At 48.0% G+C, this 23,498-nt stretch overlaps 1 protein-coding gene across 1 annotated transcript; it reads right to left on the bottom strand.

Moving 5' to 3' along the window:
- Positions 1-10,383: 10,383 nt before the first annotated feature.
- On the bottom strand, positions 10,384-23,089 carry ubtd1b (ubiquitin domain containing 1b). The gene is made up of 3 exons (XM_048987603.1): positions 22,108-23,089; positions 14,961-15,188; positions 10,384-13,389 (listed from the first exon to the last, which is right to left on the bottom strand). The coding sequence occupies exons 1-3, from the start codon at positions 22,193-22,195 to the stop codon at positions 13,007-13,009; spliced, it is 699 nt and encodes a 232-aa protein (XP_048843560.1). The 5' UTR covers positions 22,196-23,089; the 3' UTR covers positions 10,384-13,006.
- Positions 23,090-23,498: the final 409 nt, after the last annotated feature.

Genomic DNA, 23,498 nt, shown 5'->3' with positions numbered 1-23,498 from the left:
CTTCTTTTCTACCCTCGAAATTCTTTTGTGGGCAGGAAAATACAGCATCTTGCTTTTTGGTCTTGAGTTTCTCCATACTGTAGACACAGGAACAAAAATCTCCACCTTGTCTTTTTTCCTCCACTGGCATCCCTTCGCGTCACGCAGTGGCTCGTGTCTTCCTCCGCTGTCTTGCCTTTTTTCGTTCACTGGCAGCTGCTCGTGCCTCTCTCCACTGTCTCGTCTTTTTTCCTCCACTGGCATCCCTTCGCATCGCGCAGTGGCTCGCTTCTTCCTCCGCTGTCTTGCCTTTTTTCGTTCACTGGCAGCTGCTCGTGCCTCTCTCCACTGTCTCGTCTTTTTTTGTTCACTGGCATCCCTTCGCATCGCGCAGTGGCTCGCTTCTTCCTCCGCTGTCTTGCCTTTTTTCGTTCACTGGCAGCTGCTCGTGCCTCTCTCCACTGTCTCGTCTTTTTTTATTCACTGGCATCCCTTCGCATCGCGCAGTGGCTCACGCCTTCCTCCCCCCATTTTCTTGCACACACCCAGCTCTCACTCAGCACGCGAGACCTTCTCCCCCACCTCTGGCCCGGACCTCCTGTCTGGCTACCGCCCTGGTGGGGTGGGACAGGGCATGGGGGGGCCAGCCAAACCCACTCCCCAGGGCACAGCTGAGCTGCGCACTCTCAGCTCCCCACTACCATTGTGGTTATCTAAACAAAGTTCGGTCAAGCGCTGGACTCCACCTCTCACGGCCAGGAACCTGCGCACTCAGCCTTTATGACCATGACTCCCGTTAACCGCAGTGTGACCACACAGGGGTCTGAACCATAAAGAACACAAACACCATGAGACAGGCTCATCTTTGCTTGGCTGTGTTGAAAAACCTTCACATTGTAAAAAAGATAAATAAATAAAAACCATAATCACTATTCATCCACTTTTCAAAACTGCTTAATAAGAACTGGGTAATCTAGATCCCATCACAGGTAAAACTTGGCAGGGAAAACGTGGGTCGAGATGCCTATCCCTCACAGCGCACACACCCATGCCCCACCAGAGACACCAGGGAAACCTCAGCAAACTCGAGCAGAAAGTGCAAACCAGACACACACAGAGCCAGAGTGCGGATCAAAGCCCCAGGGCTAGAGCCCCAGGCCCTAGCATAGCTACTGAAACAACACTGCCAATCGATCACACAAAAACAGGCATGCCACCACTCACAGAGGATCCTGGAGTCTCACTAAAATTGACAGCGGCTCCCTAACACCTGTGAATGGTGCACAATTTCCCAGAAAAATTACGTAAAATTGGCCAGCAAAAAGTTAGGCACATTTTGAGACTAATGATACTGGGTGACACTGACTGGGAGTACTGGTCAGGAGCATGATCAGTGCAGAATCTCAGAGCTCTGTTCCAGAAAGATCCAGGCTGGAGAGGACTGGCGTTTTTTGGAATGACAACGAGGACGTTCTCACCCTAAGTAACCCTGCACTGCGCCTCACAGCGCCTAAGGTTGGAGCGTGGGCGTTTCCCGCCAGCTCTCCACTGCATCTAAAAGCATGAGGATGGAACAATCTTAAGAAAAACAGCATCTGCATCCTGTTTTAAATTAATGGTGCCAATCGACCAATCAGATGGGTCGGCTCTCTCAAGGTCCCAGAATTCCCTCCGCTCATGTTTCTGCTCAGCTTGGTTCAGTTTCTCTGCTTTTTCTCTTTACCACAGGATGGCATCCCTACCCCCCCGCCCAAGTCTGGGCAGCTCAACCATGCTTCACGACGTTTCGCACAGACATTCATGCGTCGATGCGTAACCTGACCAAATGTTTATACATTTCACATGCCATTTATACAGCTGCGTAATTACCGAAGACATTAACTGTTTCAAGTAGAAAATGGAAACGCAGACACTTTATATTCAGGGCAGTGGGAGTGTAGTGGTAAGGGAAGTGAACCCATTTCTAACGTAAATCCCAGGGAAGGTTTGTGCTATTGTACCTTTGACCAGATATCTTACTCCCCAGCTCTGTATGTAGTAAGAACTGTGAACTACCAATGTGAAACATTTTACAAGCCAAGTGGTCAAATAAGTACCTGAAGGTTGTAGGTTCAAATCCCAGACTAAGTCATGCTATAGTACAACTGAGTGAGATACTCGGCCAGTAAAGACCATTTATCTTCAAAACCACCCACCCAGAACCTAGAACACATCCCAGGCGGCACAGGGCACAAGGCAGGGAACGTCCAGTATGGGACATCAGCCCAACATGGGACACAGAAATAACAGGACGATGCCTAAATTCATGGAAAATTTAAGTCTTTCTATTGCTGGAGACAGACAGAGTACACAGCTGTAAAAGCACAAGCTGTCTCAGAATAAAACATCACCTATACAATCATAAGCTGGTCTGAAACTCACCTTCAATCTGATCTGAGCACAAACTCCGGTGTTAGAACGTAAAACTACAGCCTTGGAGCACTGATCTCGAGCTTTACCTTAACTGTAGTTTCACATAATGTAACTTCACTACATTCTGAATGTGAAGACAGCAGGTCTGACTATTCTTATGCTTAGATAATAGTATAAAAAAGACAAAAAAGCAAGTCAGATCTCCAGTAAAACAGCTGATACTGTGATATATAACATTCCTGTCAAAAATCCCTTTGAAATAGAAGTGATATGTTATTCATCTTCGCTCCATTTTACTGTCCATGAGACACAAACGCAGGGAAAGCAGGCCTGGGGTCACAATGAAGGCGTCACCAGCTAGTGGACCCATGGAGCTGTGGGTTGAGGGTCTTGTTCAAGGGCCACAGACAGTTCATTAGTCTGCCTGAGACCAGGCATGAACCAGCAGCATGCTGACCGCAGGCATAGAGCTGCACGCCACCTGGGTAGGAATGTGGGCACGTCAGGACCTTATAGCCCACTGGCATAATGCCAAACCCCCGTGGACGGGGGCACCCCCCCGTCTCCAAAGGTCCCATTGCTTACACTACCTGGATACAGCAACCAAGGACGATGGTGATTATTGCGCACCTGCAGGCGAATATACATTGAGGTCAGTGACTAATGCAGGATGCCTCTTGTCGCCAGAAGACGTAACGCACAAGAATTCGCTCACAGCTGTGCAGGGCAGCATCTGTTTAATGCTTTCCTGGACCATTGACCTTGGCACGTCATAAATTAGCAACAAGGCTCGTTTTAAAACACCCACAGACAACAGCGTGAATCGATAACATGGCACTGGGTGTTAGCATGAGCACCAGCGTTCCTATAAAAGAGGGCATAACATCATGTCAGGTTTAATGATCCCATGTGGTACGTACAGGAAACTCTGGCTGGGAGGGGCACACAGAATTCTGGGTCTCGGACTAGCAGGGCCAGCACAGTCCAGTGTGCCACAATGCAGCCTGCGGGGTCGTACCACCTGCCCCTTAGCGGGGGGGGGGGGGTGTCTCAGGACGGCTTTAACCACCCTTACAAATGCCTCCTCGGCTGAACCAGCCTCATAGATCTTAAAGGAGGGGGCTGGTGTTTGGGGTGGAGGAAGAGCATTTCAGGATATATACACAGGAAGAGGAAATATTCTGCGTGGCTACAGAGGCAGTAAACAGACGACCCAAAATAGCAGTCAGAACACTTTGTCGTCCGGGATGAGACTCCGGCATCCTATAAGCCAGGCATTGCCTTCATATGTAAGTGAGTGATGCCAAATGATTCAGAAACCATTGGGCCAAACCGTGCCGAGCCATTGCTGCAGGTACTGAGGCCTGGCGAGCTTAACACAGGCGTGTGCAGCGGGAAGGCAAACTTTCTGAAGGAGGGCTGTGAGGCACGGGCTGGGGGTGAGAGGGGGCCCAGTGCCGCTGAGAAAAGAAACATCACATCCGAGCTACTCAGCACAACTTCGCGTGTCCGTAGTCCAGACAAAGAGGAGAGAAGCAGCGTCTGAAAAGACGCCCCCTCAACATGGTTCCGAAAGTTTCTCTGGGGCCGACGGGGTCCACCAATCATCTCGCTCTTTTTTTTTTTCCTTCCTTTTTTTTCCCTCTGTTTCTGTGAAGCGACTGACCGCAGAATGCATGGGGACCAAAGGAATGTAGGTTGGTATGATCATAACACACACACACATACACACACACACACACACACACACACACACACACGCATGCGCACACACACAGATGTGGTTACTGGCCAGTGCAAGATGAGATGGGTCTGAGTTCATTTCCTGTGGGGAAAAAATTTTAGGCCCTGAAAGCGAGGACTTTTTCCGGAAGGATCTACCGGACTGCACAGCACCACCACAATACAACGCGGGGGAAACACGTTACTGGTTGGTGCGGACAAGACATGCATTTTGATCCACACACTTATTCTTAAGCAGCCCCAGGTGTGGAGAGGGACGGCTGTCCGAAGGTCCCGGAAGTACGATACCAACCCCATGACCCGACTTCTGGTAAAAACAATGACCTCATCCACCCCCCCAGACTTGGACACAAAAAGGAAGTGGAGCAAGATACAAAAAAAAAAGGATGAAAATGTATATTTTCCATGGCCCTCCGATATGTGGTTGGGTGGAACGTTCTAGAAGATGTAATTACGCTGGCCTTCTCTTTTCAGAGCACGTCACTCTGCAAAGCCCTGCTCACCGCATGGAATGTGTTTTACGATGTCCTGGAAACATATTAATGTACCACTTTGTGTATGTTACCCTTTAAAACTGCAGAGCACTTTTTCTTAAAGCACGAACTCAAAAGGCGTGTTTAATAGCTTAAAGACAAATTATCGGCGGGCGGCAGAAAAGCCTTGCGCTGTTGGCGTTTTGGAGGACGGCGCGGTAGAGCTTCAGATTGCATTCCGAATTAGCGACCGCAGCATGCGTGCTGCCCTACGTTCACGGAGCCAGATCATCCATCCATCCAACCCCCCGCCAACCTCTTATCCACTACAGCACCGCAGTGGGCTGGGAACCAATCCCATGAGGTCCAGAGCGAAATGCAGGCAGCACCCTGCCACTAAAAATAATAAATAATAATAATCAGTATTTTGCGACGCTTTCTTCTTTTCTTGTTTAGTTTTCTTACCAGGGGAGAGGAAAGTGACAATGACCCTAAAAACATTGGAAAATAATTCGATTGGTCTGGATTGAGGGTGGAATATGATATACTCTGATGGGGGCCACATCCTAAAGCAGCATCAATATTTGAAACTCATTTACGCAACTGAACGTTCAGTCAGGGAGTAATGAGCAGTGTGCAGGTCAGCTGCCGGGACTGGTCAGTAGAGGAGGGGGTTTCCTGTCCCCAGAGAGACTGTGCTGGGACACTGGCTGAGTGTCCCACAGCAGGTCTGGGCATTATGGGATTGTTCTTTCTATTCCTGGCGGGACGCTCAGCCACCAGGGGCAGGAGCCAATCTGCTTGCCCAGCTTTTGCGTCCTGCCTTCATGATTGGTTGGGGGGCCTCAGCTGACAGCTCCTTCCGGCCAGTCCTCTACCTGTCGCCACGACAACGTCCATCACAAGTCTGCCTACATGCAGGCTTGAAAGGAGGAAACACCCTGATGTGGATCGGGGGGGGGACGATAAATATGATTGTTATGATATGCCGTTTCATGACCTCTTGAACATTTTATATATGCAATAAATATTTCAGGGCTTTTTTTTTTTTTTAATACCCATGAGCTTTGCTGTGAGATTACAGCACTGCTCTGGTCGCTAATCCTCTAAATGTTAAACACAAAACGCAGAAGCCAGCAGTGTTTCAACAGCGACCATAACAAGGTCATCTGTGAGAAAACAATGGCACGGCACTTGGGACGACCGCGGCCCCATGTCCTCTGCCTCCTGGGACCCCATCCAGACTCACCATGACTCAGCGCTGGATAAGTGGCTGTGGAAGATGGGTGAGTAGAATCGAGAGCATGACATTTGCGGCAAAGGATAGTTCTCGGGATAAACCCCAAAATGGAGGAGAAACAAGGCAAAACCGGACCTTGGAGTGGAAATCCCCCAACCCCGAAAAACTCTGGAGAACAGTCCGCTTTCATTAGATCTGCTCTCCGGTGCTGGGAAACACTCTGCTACTTGTAAAAAGTCATAAATGGAAGCCTTTCTGCCCCCCCCGATATGGCTGTAGTCCTGAAGCTCATGTTTGACGAGTGCTGGTGGCCTATGAATGTCTCATTCAGGCACCATAGAAGCTTCTAGAAGCCAGCAGTGCAATTCCAGCAAAGGACTGTAAGGTGGCCCTATGCTCCAGGGCAGACAGGAGGCAGCCCGGGGGGGCGGGTCAGATGCAGTAACAGAAACCCAGTTGTTTCCCATCACACCCCACATGCTTTAGGAAGCATAGCTGTGCCACTTTACCACTAGTGCATGGTTCACTAGTATTGACCCCCCATGCAGTAGGAAGCATAGCTGTGTCACGGTACCACCAGTGCATGGTTCACTAGTGCTGACCCCCCCCACCCCACCAAGATCCACCACTGGCCACAGAGAGCTGTTGAAATTTAGGAATAAACTCTCACAAACTCTCACGGACCTCTAGGAGACAGCTGGACAACCTAAACCCAATCTCAGATTCACATTCAATGCGTTGGCATGGAAACTTGGAATTTTCCACTATTTTGGGAGCTGTTAGGGACGCCAAGAGGAGAGCATCCAGTGACTCAGTCAAAACTCCGAGGGGGGGGGGGGGGGTGAACAATTGCGTAACAACAGGTAGATGGCGCAAGGACGCGGAATTCCTGAAAGCACCTTTCAGTTGATATACGGTATAAAGAAAATAAACAAGCAGGAAATAAGTGGTTATCTGTTGAACATAGTTTTCTGCAGATGATACGAAATAACTGTGAGCCTGTTATTTATTTTTTATTTTTTTTGGGGGGGGGCACCAAACACTCATTTTGCAGCTCTTTAAGCCTTTCAAGATTACTCCCACATCAGACCCCCCGGAAACACATTGAACATCAAAAGGAACGGCCGTTTTAATTAGGTAAGACAAGAGAGACACCCACCTCCGTTTGGTGTGTTTATCACGAGAGCAGGGCGACTCACAGTTCTGGTAAAGCGTTCCTGTGGTCGGAAGGCTAAACGTGTTTATGAGGCTTGTTTCTTGACCTTTGTTTTGTTTTGTAAACTCCCCCATCTTATAAGGCTAAGTAAACCTTTTGTTAACAGCACAGTGACATAACATTTATTATTTATAACTCTTAGTCTTTAACTGCTTTAACAATGAACATCCTCAATAAAACAACGAAACGGGAACGATTGTTTTCGCAAATCCAGCGCGGTCTTCACGGAACAAGCTGAAGTTTGTGCATTTGTCGCCATCTGCAGGTAAGAGGTGGGAAATGTTTTCCGGAAGACAAAAAAAGGTCAATTGGGCCAACACATATCGACGATATTTGAAGTTACGTCATAATCATGAAAAAGAGCAGTATTTCCACGGATCCAAGGCCTACCAACAGGAAGTGTTAGGGGTCTCCTTATCCACCATCCTCAACCATCACAACTTTGATTTACTACTTTGAATCAGCGCAGCCATACTGTGGTGTACTTCTGGGGCAGTTCAATGGGATCCACTACCTGTGACATTTTTAGCAAACAAACAGCAGATGACTTAAAATTATGGATTGGTGGAGAGAGATGGGAGCACGCATGCGCCAGAAAAAAAACAAAATAAAAAAATGCTGAACTTGTCTAAACTGGAAGCCAGTTGCCCTGCGACACAGTATGAGTCAGATGCGATGGCCAAGACGTCGGCATCGGTCTGCGGAAGAGTGCTCAGCTCGCCCGTAAGCAAGCTGAGAGAATGTTCTAGAACAGCAGGACTTGGGACTCCAGCTCAGGGGGCTCCTTCTCTGCCGCATCACACCCTGTTTGTTTCTTACATCTGTTAGAAATCAGTTTAAGGATTGGCACTGCACATCCTAACACGGTTCCTTTAAATTTCATGTGACTGGTGTGAACTGGATTTCAGCCGTGTAAACTGCTGATTATTTACTCATGTTAATCTGATGATTGCGGAAAGTAGCAGAGAGACTCCTCTGATCCATGAAATGTCAGACGCTTGTGCTCTTGCCAGGTTACAGTCAATCCGGGAAGTTTAGGATTAACTGGAAGTCAGTCAGACAGAAGTCAGGCTCTCTTAAGGATACATCCATCTATATTTTAACAAATTACACTGGTCAGGGGCGGCACACTGACAAAATATGGGCAACTTACCCTGTGGATGCTGGGGTAACTTGTCTTACAGCACATGGGTCATGTTTGATTCCTTCTTCTAGGTCTTGGACTGACAGCAAAATCTATTGAACTGAGTGTCCACAGTAATGCCAGGTATTAAGTGCATCATGCTGAAGGAATGACAAGTTACATAATACCAAAACTAAACCTGAAACAGTCTCATAGCTGTGAAAGACTCTACATAAACAGGCCTCTACTGCTGAGAAAGTACAATGTTCGGTCACACTTTTGTGTTTTGCATAATGACAGGAAGTTATATCTTGGTGAGAGTGCAGAGTTTCAGAACTGGAGCCTTCAGCCAAGCTGTCAGTGACAGACACCCGCGACACAAATCAAACCCCGAGGAGCCAGGTGGAAGAGTGGACAAGTGCAGAAATACTGCAGGACATAGGATAGTGCCAGTCAAAGGCCAGTTTTGAATGTCACGCACTTACTCTTCCACACCAATAGGGGGCAGCGTAGGGTGCTTTCACACATACTTTTTTGGTCTACTTTCCGGAAGTTGGAACCTCCAGAAGTTCCAGAAGTTGGAAGTTTGACCTCACAGAGTATTATACAACACACAATTTACTTTAACTCAAATGAAAACATCCACTCAGCTATTTGTGGTGTAGGAGTCCTAAGGACACCATCTTAATATCTAAGGAGATAATTGATGCATAGTTAACAATCCCATAAAAGGGGACATTGCACATTGGTTTCCCTTTCTTGCCCCTGAGGAGCCCCACCTCGGTTTTGAGGGCCTGCTGCCACAATAAACCGTCAAGTGTTTCAGACGCACATTTTCTTAGCAAACCGACAAGAGGCTCAGGTCCCAGACATCCCAGCCTGCGGACTGCGGCATTGCACATAGTGCTCAGTAAAAATCAGGTACCCCAAGCAGGAGCAGCCCATACAGGGAACGCCTGAGATTAGCATTCAACCGTATTTAAGGCGTTCGCGGCCAGGACACAGTCAAAGACTGCATTTCAGGCTAATGGATGGTTCTAGGCCATCTACTAAAGCCACCTGCCAGCCACATGGTGCACGTTCACCTCCACCTTTCCCACCCAGGTGTGCCCATGCTACAGCCATCCACCGCTGTTAGTGCCCCACCTGTGAGGCATGTTTGCAGCGCACAGAATGGGCTGTGCTGTCTGACATATCATTGCCATTGCCCATCAGACTGCCATAAGATGCCCCCCCTCCTTAAAAAAAAAAAAAAAAAAACAGCATTCTCATAGTATGTGATCATGCACTACTAGACCAAAAAATGGCCCTGGGCAGTTTTCACAGCAGAGAATTAAGGCAGTATTTACCCAAAACAGACTGAGGGAGAGGGAACATACCTACACTGCAGGGGTGATTCTAGGATCATTTCTTTTTAAGGTGAGGGGCTTAAAAAGGGGCCAACATTATCATTAGCCTATGATATGTTTTGCAACAATGAGTAACAGGGGAGGAGGCATGCCAGGAGCCAATCAGCATTCAGTTGGAGCCAGTGCCCAGTGCCGTGTGTCAGATAGAGTGGCTTTACAAACACGCATACACACCTTCACGGAATAGCAGAGAAATAACAGCTAGTTGGGCCGGACAGCTCATTAGTTAAGACAAATTGTTAGAAGGGGGATTGTGCAAGTGAGGTTCAGTTGGAGTGAGTAATCTGCCCTGTAGTGCAGGTAATGCATGCAGGACAGGCGAAAGGATGTTACCGAGGGCGAGTAAACCGTGAGGGACAGAGCGATGCCGGCCAGGCAGAGTGAGAGAAGGGGGGGCCCACGTCAGAACCCCCCTCACTGCGAAACGGACCACAGAATCGGCCGAATAGGATTCTTCAATCTGTGGACAAAACAGTGATGCAGAGTCTGGCGTGCGTCCAAGGGCAGGCAGCTACGTGCGAGATAAGCAGCCGGAGAGCTAAGTTTACCCAGCCGAGAAATAGTTACACTGCTTTATCCCATCAAAGACTTTGATAAACATTTTTACATATTTAACTTCCAAGCGGCTTCTCCGGGCCAAAAAGCTCGCAGTCATAGAAACACAGGTTTCATGTTTCAGGGATTACTGTAGGTCACCAAGGACCGGGAGTAAACACAGTGGCTTCCCGATCCGGGGACATTTACCAGCGAATAGCGGGCACGTCAGAGACGGGAGGGAAGGGCTAGGGTCAAAAACAGATCACAATTTTAATTGACAGCTTAAAAAACAAGAATGAAAAGAAAATCAGCTTATAAATGTACACTCGTACAATAAGTTGGGCATATTAAATTATCTGGAATCCTATGGTATTTTATAATCACATACATTTCCAAATGACTAAATATACAGATTTCTATACATTTACATCCTTTTGGACATAACACTTGAATGCTTGCATCTTTTAATACGAACTAGGGGTATCATTGATATACACCCAAAACTAGACATTACTGGATGGCTTCTTGATTTGTAAGGTCTGTGGAGCAGATCCCCAGACAGAGAGACAGTAATCCGTGGCTTTTATTTATTGAGAGTACCTGCTTTCACAGTGTTTGTGAGCACACACACCTGCCCTATGCGAGCGATAGACACCATCACACAAACAGTCAAGTTTCCCCAACACAAAACGTACTTCAGATGACACACACACACACACACACACACACAAATAGTCAAATCACAAAATTTCCATAGAGAAACAAAATTAGAACAGACCGACAGGTTTCGGTTGGGAGAAACTTGCCATCTCATCACCTGAAAACCTGGACAGGCTCATGGATGGGAATTCTGTGATAGTATCTCCTGAATGTTGGCAGTGATACACTAATCCCTCACGTTAGTACCTGTGAGAAATACCTTAGATCATCAAAAAAAAAAAAATCAAGCCACCCAGGAGGATCAGGACCTGGCAGGCTGAAAACAGTCTCCCCTGCCTCTCACATACTGTCTGGAAACAACTTGCATGCCCGTTCGTTTACTTCTACTTGAAGGTTGATTAACTGATTTGTTCCACAAACTGCTTTAGAACCAACAAAATAAGATTGTCAGCATTTACCAGTTTTTTTTTTTTTTTTTTAGTAACGGATCCAAAAACATTGAGGAAACACATCAAACCAGACTGCCTGTGTCTTTCTTTGCCAGTGTACTTTAAGTATGGCTTTAGCGCCCAACCCCAACTGGACACACAGTCAAAAATCTCAGCAAGTTAGCAACTGCATATGGACTAAACTATATTGCACTATTATTATTGAACCCCAGGACGTGGGGTTTGCATACTCCAGGAGCAGTCCCTGTGCAGATTACATTAACTCTACAAGTTTTTTTTTTTTATTTTTAATTTTATTTTTTAAATACGAAAAAGTCCTGCATCAGAATTCACTGCATTTAATGAAAGGAAAGTCTTTGGAAAACGATGCAAACTATGCGGTTTTGTGCCATACGCTCACTACAGCTATAAAAGTGTGCTAAAACCCTAATTGGGCGCCGAGACTTGTCATATTTAGGAGGTCATTTAAGACTTTCACTGTGCCCTGGGATGTACGACGGCATGCACATTCAGGACACTTTTCCCCTCTGACATTTTCATAATGTCGCAAAGATCCGGGCACTGCTCCACACGGCAGAGGGAACCCTCCCCCCGCCACCGCCCCCGCCTCAGGTTTTGTGAAACGGCATGTCCGCTCGACATGCGGTTTCTCAGAGCCTCGGCTTGAGAAATCCAAGCCCGTCGGCATACCCGAGCTGCCGCGAGCCCGGCCCGAAAAGGACAGCGTGTGCGGAGAGTACTCAGCTCGCTCAGGAAGTCTCCCAGAACAACCAGCTCCATCGAGCACCCGATCTCCGCCATATCCGGCCCAATCGTCTGAAAGCATCAAGAGAACACCAGGGGAGTCACAAGGCCTGGTCCGAGTAGCGGGTACCATATGAGTCACTCTCCTGCCAGACAGAGGGACCCAGGCAAGACAGAGTACGATCAGATTAAACTGACCTTCCGTTAGATATTTACAACACCTCACCTACATTAAAAGACCATAGTGATGTTGAAATGTGTTCAAGTATGACTTTAACAACTCTTATCAAGGACTATTAGCAAGTGCTGTACCCAGCTCCCTAGTTGGGGTAATTGTCCGAGAGGCCCCATTATCCTTACAGATCCTAAGTAAAGTTAAGGCCTACAGCACTGGGGCAGACCACAGGATTGATACCTACTTAGGACCCAGTATCATTGGTTGCAGAATCAAAAGGTTGCTTAACAGCAACTACAGAAATGCATGAACCCATCTCCTGAATGTTGAAATGACAGACCGCGGCTTGGCTTAGCGGTAACACTAGTGTATTTTTAAATCCTCAAAAAAAGGCACACAGCTACCATATTAAGTGAGTAAAAGGAGCTTGCCACTCAGAAGTGTCAAGTCACATTTGCAGCGGGATTGAGGTGCGGTTCGGCCAGGACAACGTTCACTGGGACATTCGGGTCCGAGATGGTGGGTGGCTCCACAGTGCAGATGCAGAGCAGTATGGGAAGATCTCCCCATGGACTGCCCAAGCACCCTTCAACAGTGCACTACCCTGTCCAGACCTTCAGTTTTTTCCTGGTATCAACCAGTCTATTAAACAGCAACCAAGTCAGAACAAAACTTTCACAGGCTATCAAAGACCAGCAGACTCTTTGGAAGTTCAGCTCGATGGAGCAGGGAAGGCGACAGGAATAAAAACACAAGGGTGGGTATGAGACAGGACCACCGATCGAGATCTTCTCAGTTTAATAGCTCAGATGTTAGGAGAGATGATCGCAGAGGGAGTCCCCGGCCTCAGTTAGGAATGGTCGGCTGGTTGACGATGACCTGGATGACGAAATCCTTCTGGATCTTGGTGTCCTGCAGTCGCGTCTTGTCAGTCAGCAGCTTCCCCGAGAAGAACCAACGCTGGTGAGTGGCGTCAATGTCCTCCTGGACCTGCAGCTGCTTCTTGAGCTGGCCGATGGAGTCCGCCATGCTGGCGCTGAGCCTCAGGTCCCGGCCGGTGGAGAGACGCACCTTCAGCTGGAACTCCTTCTTGGGTGCAGTCTGCGGCTCGGGGTTCTCCGACACATCCTCCTCACTGCGCTCCGACACCAGGTTGACAGGCGGGGCCAGGCAGTAGACTGGCAGCTGGTAGCGGTTGCCCAGCTCGTCATAGCACTCCGTCAGAGAGCCTGAGCCGGGCACAAAGACTTCTTACCTTTGAGTGCTAAATTACACCACCACCCCCACCCAACTGGTTCCCAGTGGGAGCAAAAGGCCTCACACATTAAGCACGATGCTTAGGGATACGAACAACTGCTGGTATTCAGTACTGTGCAGAAGTCTTAAGCAGCCAAAGATAATTATGTTTAAATGATCTTCATATTGGTGTAAACCTATGACAGTAGGCCTGTCATAGTGTATTAGCTTAGCCATTGCAAAACTTCTGCTAAAATCACCCCAGAATTTGCAGCAACCCTCCAATACAGCCATGTATTTTTTTTACTTGAATACTAGCACCTCATATGGGTGATCAATATCTCTGTTTTAAACTAAATTAGTATGTAATTAAGCCAGAAATTACATTTAATACTTTTTGGAGAACTGAAGAAATCCCTGACTGGATGGATGGACAATGAAACGCATTTCCTGCTACTTATCCGGGGTCGGGTCGCAGGGGCAGCAGTTTAAGGGATATCCAGACCTCCCTCTCACTAGCCAGCTCTTCCAGCTCCACCAGGGGAATACCAAGGCGTTCCCAGGCCATTCGAGAGATATAATCTCCCCAGCGTGTCCTGGATCTGTCCTGGAGCCCCCTCCCAGTTTGACATGCCCCAGGGAGCCGTCCAGGAGGCATCCCAAATAATTGCCCAAACCACCTTAACTGGCTCCTTTTGATGAGGCAGACCAGCATCTCTACTTTAAGCCCCTCCCAAATATCCGAGCTCCTCAACCCAAGGCTGAGTCTGGCCACCCTGCGAAGTAAACTCCTTTGGGCCGCTTGTATCTGCGATCTCATCCTTTCAGTAACTGCCCAGAGCTCACCACCTTACGCAAAAGGTAGGAACGTAGATCGACCAGTAAATTGAGAGCTTTGTCTTCTGGCTCAGCTCCCCCTTCAGCAAAACAGAAAGGTGCATCGTCCACATTACTGCCGACGCTGCACCGATCCGTATGCTGACCTCCCGCTCCCTTTTTCCCCCCCCTTACTTGTGAACAAGACCCAGAGATACTTCAACTCCTCCACTGGAGGCAGTAACTCATCCCCCACCAGGAAAGGGCAACCCACCTTTTCCCAGTGCTTTTGTCATGTTAATCTTAATTGGCATGTGTTCCGACGTTAAATCATGCTTTTGTTCCGAGCAAATGTGCACAAATAGCTTTAAAACATTTCCTCTGACTGCACAAGACTTTTGCACAGTATTGCATAATTAATGTAACAGTGCAACACAGATTTCCATACTACTGTAACTGGAGCCATGTCAGCTAAAATTTATGGGAGGATCTGCTTACGCAGGCGCCAAACACAATCGGGCTTTATCCCTCCATATCCTCACCTCCTCGTAGTAAGTGCTGGTTGACATTTCTGCTTAACACTGCAACTTCTTGCCTAGTGAAAACTACACCCGCTACATTGTGACGACGCTACTCGGATGTAGCCAATCGCGGAGCTCCTGGAATCCCCACCCACGTCATTCAATCCACACCGGACGTTCAAATGAAAACCTCTCTGCCAGTTGTCCCTGCGCCTGCCACCACATACCGTGGGGCAGAGTGATGCTGGCCCCGTCCACGATGGCCTGGGCGAGCTCGTGGTCGTTGCACTCGATGGCCACCGCTGCAGCCTTCAGCGCGTCCCAGATCTCCTTGCGGCCCTCGAAGGCTGGCGCCGTGTCCCAGAACTCGTCACGCTTGCTGCGCAGTTGGCCCTCCGTCATGGGGTAGTCGCTCTTCCACTTGGGCTTGTCCTTCTTCAGGGGCTCATTGCGGCCTGTGGACAGGAGACAAAAGTTCCATTTTACATACGCAGCAGACGGTCTTATCCAAAGCGATGTACATTTCAGAAGGTGGGGCCAGACACTCTTCGGAACAATTTGGGAGTTAAGGGCTTCACTCAAGGGCTCAGCAGTGAAACCAAACTGCTGACCCTGGGACTTGAACCGGCAACCTTATGATCATGGGCACAGCATGCCAACCTCTTAAGCCACAAAACTACCTGAAAACAGCAAGAAAACCCTAAGCCCTAAATCTCCCAAAAACAGGCTTTTTGTGTGGACGGAAGACATCATGGCCGATTTCACACCTCCTGACTGACACAGGTTCTCGCACATCTAAACCCTTGTTTGCTTTATCCAGCACTTCCTGGGGAGGGGGGGGGGGTGCCACATGGTCCCTGGGAAAAAGCTACCCCTAGCGTCAAAAGGACATAGGCAGAGTAGGAATATACACTACCAGCAGGGGGCAGTTCACACTATCCTGCGCTAACCTGATTCAGTCGTAAATTCTCTTGTCATGGGAGTGGAGGTTAACAGGGAATTCATCTGCCAAGCACCAATGCTGACTTCCAGAGATGTATACATACATAATAAGATTACATTCTAACCAATGAGCAGAGAGCAGGATTTAGAGTTAAACCTCCCCTCCCCAAAACACCACCACCGCTGCAAAGTAGACACACAGCTTTTTTGGGATCTGAAATCTGCATGGGGATTCGGTTTTGCTCGTGCCAGGGTTTGTGTTAGGAATACAAGGTCATTGCTGAACAGGAGAAACAAAGGTGTTCGACACCCCTCTGTGTCTGGGGCTTCCTGACACAGCAGACCATGCCAGAAATGTCCCACTCCGACCAGACGCGCCAGCAGACTGGAAAAGCAAGTGTGGCGTGCACTTTGAAACGCATTAAAAATTAAGCAATTGTTGTATTCCAAAACCTCGCATGTCAATCGCATTTGTGCAGCACTGGCAAATAGAAACGTTAGCTTGCCAGCTGAGAGCGAGCGTGCAAATTCGGGCAATCTTCAAGATGTGGGAAAACACGGGTCTCGAACAGGCACCTCGATGAGGCCCTCGCAGCAGCTGCGATGCCACGTAAAAGCTGTTTAAGCAAGAATCAACCCCCGAAAGGCTGGTTCTTTACAAGCGCAGCGAAAAAAAAACAAACAGCAGGCAGAGCTGTACTCGTGTTCAATCATTCACTGATGAGTACAGCTTGGGAACACTGTGCTACTGTCAGGTAATAGAGATACGAGATACAAAATTTTAAAAGGCATCTCAGGATCGAAAACAATCCTACACAGCCTGAAGCTAAACATAGAAAACAGGGACAATCATACTGGAGAGGGAGGGGGAGCCTTAGGAGCATCAAAACTCCACAAATCACCAAGAAAAAGCAAGAACTCTTCCACTATGAACATCCCAAACGGCGCCAAAACCGGCACCTGCCCATAAATTAAACACTCTTACCCCAGAGCGCCAACAGAATGGAGCGTGTCTGAACATCTGTAAGCTTACAGCCCCCCCCCCCCCAACCCCCATCACAGCAAGCGGATTCCATCGCAACCACGTCAACAGTCAGGAAGGAGCCAAAGAGGGCTGATGTCGCCACCCCCCAACAGAAAGATACCGCCCGTGGCTTCACAACAAAGTTTCGCAACCACGCGTTTCTGCAGCTGCAGATAACCCAGGGGGGTGGGGGCACAACTCCAGAGTGTCCCTCCCGATTGCCAGATAACGGCACGTGACGTCTGAGTCGGTGGTCTCGCCGAGGCTGGAGATGCGTGGTGAAGAGCCTCAACTTCCTGTGGAAAGTCATGCACCCACACATAAAAGGGGGCTGCGCTTGTCTTTAAGGAAGTCACATGAAAAGTAGAGGCATGACCTCTGGCAATGTGACCGGGGGGGGGGGGGGGGGGGGGGGACAATGCAACGAGGTCTGAAAGGAAACGGAAGCTCCCTCTGAAAGCATGGCCCTCTAAAGCCCTTTCAGACATTTCCCCATCCACTCCTGCATCTTCAGGCACGATAGTATCACTCCTGAGTTATCTGGCGATGCTCTCACTCTGCATTTTGCAGCCAGCAGATTCAACTTGGCATCAGAGACCGATGGCACGGTGCCACGCCATCTCAGCCGAGTCACAGGGTACATGTGGCTTTCCTGGGGGAGGGGGTCGTGGCAGAAGCGGGCCCCCATTCAGGAAGAGCATCCGGAGAGGGGCGCGTAGTGGGTGTAAGAAACGGCTGCACATGGTCCCGGGAAGTCGGGGGGGGGGAGGGGGGGCATGGCAGAAAGGAGTCTCACAAGCAAGGGGAAGGGGGCCAGCGCGGGTTCGCTGTGGTCGTGAGGCGGAGATGAGCCCCATCTTGTACTATGCCCCCACATCCTGTGTTAATGTGTGGGCAGTAAGGCAGGCTATTTTCTCCAAGACAAGGAAGCAAAGCGGCATGTCATGGGCCAATCATGACTAACCTTACTGCACAATTGGATGGACAGTGACCAACCAGAGCTGGCTTTGCTTAAGGCGTTTCACTAGACTACATAGTATGCCTTGCAGACCCACACTGCAAAGTCACAGAAGGAGTACAGGACACCGGTCACCTGTCCAACAGCAACCATCAGCCTGGGTGGGATAAAACCATGAGATGGAGGCCGTGAAATGGCACCCAATGAAAGGAGTCATCTTCCAACTATACAGGAAGCCCCCTAAAACTGTCCCATTCAGAGACTAACTTTAATATAGCTGAATGAAAGTCCACAGAGAACTACACACATTTTTCAACAGCTTCATAAGAAGGAACAAGCGTAGCGGACGGGGGGGGGGGGGAGAGAATTAAACGTGCCGGTTCCTGTTTAATTTTTTATTGCATTTTTTTTGCTTGGCACTTAAAGCATGGATTTCATAAACAGATTCCACAGTGATGACAGGGTCAGATATTTAGGGCATAAAATTTTTGCTTAATTTTTTTTGTTCCCTATTAATCAAATTAAGTGTCAGTACGCGTTTAAAGTTAAGTACAACAACTCGGACCTACAAGACAATCTCAAATTACACAAGACGACCAGTAATGTGATGCCAAGCACATTTATTCAGATGACAAAAAAAAAAAAAAAAAACTATGAATGAAGGAGAGAACTTCTTACTCAATTTTGCACTAATTATCTTTGGACAAGACTAGTCAAGTGCACGTATACCTTCTAACTCAGCATAACACCAAACATGCCATGATGCAATATATAACTTAAGGAACAGGCAAATGGTAAAGGCAGAACTGATAGTGTTTCTGTACAGAAAAGAGGCAGGAAAACCCACCCTCCAATACCCCATCCTGAAAAAGTGTGTCCAAGATTACCATCCACCAATTACAATAAGCACGAGCAGGTGAGCACCACGTTCAGAAAGGTTATTTGTACTGCAGATGAGTAAGTGCTCTGGGTTCAGCATCTCTCTGACTACAAGTCTATGAAGAGAGACAAAAGTGACAAATGAGTGGAGGATTAGTGTCAGGAAAAAAAGGCCGCGGACTAAATTAGCTTTTTAGATAATTTCCAGGGCAGGCCTGCAATCAGGATATCGCAGGCGTGATGCTAGCTGCATCAACCCCCACAGGATATGGTTTTTGTATCAGATGACAAAGGAGGAACAAAGGAAGAACAAGCGCTAACAGACAGCTGATGCTGGCAGTTTGATCCCCGAACACAGCGTCTCTCAACCCAGTCCTTGGGGAGCCCCAGACAGTCCATGCTTCTGCAATGGTTGCCCCAACTGGGATGGGGGCAAAAACGTGGACAGCCTGCAGGTCCCTAAACAGCAGGCTGAGAAAAACTTCTGTAACCAGAACCCCACTGAGCACTGAGGCAGCGAGTTTAACAGTCAACCCAGTTGTTGGCCTACTGGCCATGAGAGCCTGGCAGCTGTAAACACTACAGTTCAAAGGCCAAAATGAGGACACACAGGGCCAGAGCAGCACATGGGAACCATAATCCTAAAGGTCGCTGAACACACTGGAATTTGTGCCATCTCATCAGGTCATATAAAATGAACACACTCAAAGACGAAACATTACATCAAATTAGTTATGATGCAGACCAGAGAACCGTCTGACGTGCGTTTGCTCACGTGCGAATCACGATTCTTTAAAGACCTGAAAAAAAGAAAAACAGAAATTAGTAGTGAACTTTAATGGTTATTTAAAGGTATTAAATCTCATTCATGCACCAAACAATAACTCACCTCCCATAACCAACTATCCTATTACGGGCTTTTCCCTAAACCTGGCTCATCAACTGGGGAAAAAAAACCAAAATAAAGTGAAAACCTGACTAAAGCCTTGTTTAGTGTGATTTACAGAATCAGTCAGCCAGCTGCTCAATGAAGACACATTTAAGAGTCACCTGGAATGAGACCAGGCTGAAACTGGTCTGCCAGGATCGGTTAAGAGCTAAAATCGTAAGGAATAATACCGAGCCAAAAGGTTTACAGTTACACTGAAATTACCATATTTATTCCAACATAACACCAACAGCAGGTTTTAATAGATGCTTGACAACTTAACGGTATCAGTAATCAAATCACTCACTCATAATCTAGTCTAGAAACAGGTACCAAGGACAAAAACACTCCGAACTCAAATCAGATGACAGATCAGACGATTCAAAACCAGCGATTAAGAGGATCAGTATTCAGATTGGGAACCCATTTGTCAGAGCTCTTAAAGCCAGCAAGTCAGCTTAGAAATTTCTTTGAAAGAGTACCCCTGCTAATATTAAGGCAGCTTTTACATGCCTGTTGTCACATCCCAGCAAGCTAACCTATCCTATTTTCAGGACTTACACGGCACTGAGAAACCTAAGCCAGTACACAGCTAGATAGAATGAACAAACTGATGAGGCACGAAGAGGAACTAGGACAAGGCGAATGGTCACATATGTCAAACACTGGTTAAACATTCAACTGCATAACATGGGTTTTCCCAAATTAGTAAAAAAAAAAGTAAATTAAAACCTACATTATCCAATTCCCCCTAGAAAGCACAAAATGAACCTGCAACAGGGAGAACAATTACACCAAATAATTTAGAAATGAATACTGGAAAAACTCAAGCAAGGAGACGTCCCTACTGACACACTCTCTCAAAACAGCAGGCCAAGATGGGAGGCATGGTCACCACAGCCATCTACATTGACAGTTTACTGAAAGCCACAACAGTAGGACTCCACTTGCGACTCGTGAGAGTAGCCTACAGGTTGCAAAGTCATGACCCCAGACTCGCCTGGCGCATGCATCCTGCCCAGTATGGGCCCATACGCTTCACGTGTCAGATTAATTGAAACCATCACTGTTCAGGTCGCAAGCAGCCACTGTATCTGCAACTACCCAGCCGATGTCTATATTTGCAATACTACCAAGTGCTTCAGCAGCAATCCTGATTCCATCAGTCCCATTTAAAGCCAAGAGTCAAAAATAAACCTTAGCAATAACTGTCCGCTTGCCCGAGGCAGGGTCAGATTATCTCGGAGAGGCGGAGTCGAGGCGAGCCTCCATTCTCCAAATAATGACATTATTCACACACGGCTATGACTCCACCTGCACAGAAATTATCAAGAAAACCCAGCAATCTACAGTTTCTCTGAAGAAGATGGAAAAGCCATCGCAGTGAGGTCCACCAACTCAAAACGTCGAAGCTCCCATGTTAACTGACACGACGGGAACCTCTCACAAAAAATGAACCCAAAGGCCACTTCCCACAACATGAGATGGCAAGGGCACCATCAGACAGACAGTCAGCGACCATTTCTGTGCAGCTGGTCCAAAGTGGTCAAAGACTCGGGTCTGGTTAATAGTTGACAGGTACTGTTGTTGTGTTGCGTAGTGATAATACACAGCAGCAAGCAGACTGAAAGTGATTAAGATTACACCGAAATGTGCTCACTGTGTTGTGATCACAACAGAAGGTAGCAGTGCACACTTTTTAAAAATGGCTGCGCTGGATGGACTTTCCTTCTATTCATGGAAAGCACAGTTATCTAAATAAGGGTGAAATAAAACAAGGAGGAACATTTGTGCAGTAAAGTCTGAGTGCCGATATTGAAAAAGTGCACAGAAATGTCAGGAAGGAATCTCTGCGCCAGTATGACGCATGCGGTGTCATGGTCACCAGCTGTAAGCTAAAGTATCACAACATGATTTTAAAATTGATTATCGTAAATCATGTTCACTGACAAAGCAAGAGACTCTCATGTCCTCCCCACAAAAGCAAGACAGACAAAACTTCTTAAGAGGCCAGATTGCGAACTGAAAGACATACCAAGATATAACCAAATAAACTGACATCTCCATATTAAACAAAGTCTCGCAACGTAATACGGATTTCGTTTTTCTTCCCCCGCCCTGTGTCACCCGGAATGTATATTAAACCCCTTTTTCGAAAGTCATAAGCCAAATAAGTATACTAAACGTGTTTCCCCAACAATTTACCTAGAATGAAACAGAGCAGGGTTTTATCATAAGCAGACTAGATAGTCTCGGCTAGGGAAGGAATTTGGCACCGAAACATACAACTTATAGCGCTTTTCCATCCGTGACATTCAGAATAAACATGATCGATTCAGCAGTGCTTCCCATAAGCGGAAACTCTTGGCCGCAGTTTGGGACACAGAGGCCGGCAGTCAGATAAGCGATAATAAAAGGTGGCACCACCTGGGCACTAACAGATAACGGGCTACGTGAGAATCAGGACACAAACTAAACTACACATCCAGCCGTCCTGCATTTGTGCGGCTTCATTTACAGGCCCGTTAGCGCTCAGACCGTCGTTACACCCGCGCTTGACCCCAATCCCCGCAGTTAAATCATCCAGCTGCATAAACGTGAACGCCTTGCGCAAATCCCTCCGACTCCGGGACGAAGCCTTACCTCCGCGTTTCCGACGATTCCGTCCGCCGCTCCTGGACGAACCCCGGGCCGGCGTGTCGCCACGCTGCCGTCCGACGCATCCTCCCATGGCTCTCAGTTAGGAAAAGAGCCCCATGAGGCGGCGGAGACTGGGTGCCGCCGATGCAAGAAGCCCAAAAAAAAATTCTCTTGAAATTTTTCAAAATAAGTATGTAGCAGTCAGATGGAAAGCCTCCGAGTAGCAGTGCCGGGTAAAGCACGAAAATAAAAAAGGGAACCCGGATTAAACTGTTTGCTAATTACGGGTCAACCGCTAGTAACCGAGCGGTCGCGGCGCCCTCCCGGCCGGCCAGCAAACTTCAGGCGACTTTTCCCAAAGCGGCCGCTTCGCGTCGTGCGTCCGGGGAGGTGCCGGCGCTCCGGGGGGGGGGTGAACTCCGGGCTCAGACAGGCTGGCCGTCCGCAGGATTTAAAATTAAAATAATAATTAAAATTAAAAACAGAAACTCGGGTGTCAACTTTCCTCCGAGAGGTTGGACGCGTCGCAGTCGCGCAAACCACTCCGGCGAGCGGCGCGGATACCCACACAGCCTCGGTAAAACTATGAATATAAAACGCTGCTGGAGGCGAGCGCGGCACTTTGACGCCGCCTTTCTGGCGACAGACGCGGCGGGCCCGCTGTACACCCCGGTCGGCTGCTTCCCGATCTATCTGGCAGGCTCCAGCACGCCCGCGGCTAGGCTAGTTAGCCGGACTACTAACTAGATAAGTTTGCAAAACGCCCGGCGCCTTATCCAGTCCGCCGGTCACGTTCAGGCAGCATTTTAAACGCGCACCCCCCACTCCCTGGTTGTCATGTCTCATACAGTTTAACCCTCTAGCTAAGTGTTTCCCCACCTTTCCTGCCTTTTTATTTGCTATTTTTACCCCCCTCCTTTCCGTTCCTCACAGGTTTAAATCCCTCTCTTCCTGGTGGGGTGGGAGACGGCTGGGTATTTGACTGGGGGGGGGGGGGGTGTTTAAAAAGCGGTTCGACACGCAGGCGCGTGCGCGAGGAGGCGTGCCCTGCACGAGGTGGCGTCACGTTACTAAGAAGTCCAGCCCGTGAGACACGCACGTGTGCGCGTGTGGCTCGCTTTTGTTACGCTCCTCTTTTTCAGAATCAGAATCAGAATTTTTGTTCGCCAATTACAGAGAAGTACAAAGAATTTCTTGCACCTTATCGCACTAGTTTCACCAAAAAGGACCCATAACAGGGAATGTTACACATATTTATCCTTGACATTTACAATACATGATTCATTTGTTTAACAAGCCTTTATCTCTAGAACCCTGCATTCCGTGAAGCATGCAACGAAACATTTAATGGAACAATTCGATCAAAGCATCTTGGTGAGGGTACAGTAGAATTG

Source organism: Brienomyrus brachyistius, chromosome 20 (assembly GCF_023856365.1).
Source record: "Brienomyrus brachyistius isolate T26 chromosome 20, BBRACH_0.4, whole genome shotgun sequence".
Lineage (NCBI taxonomy): Eukaryota > Metazoa > Chordata > Actinopteri > Osteoglossiformes > Mormyridae > Brienomyrus > Brienomyrus brachyistius.
Note: the sequence above shows the minus strand (reverse complement) of the source record. Positions and strands in the feature narration are given on the sequence as shown.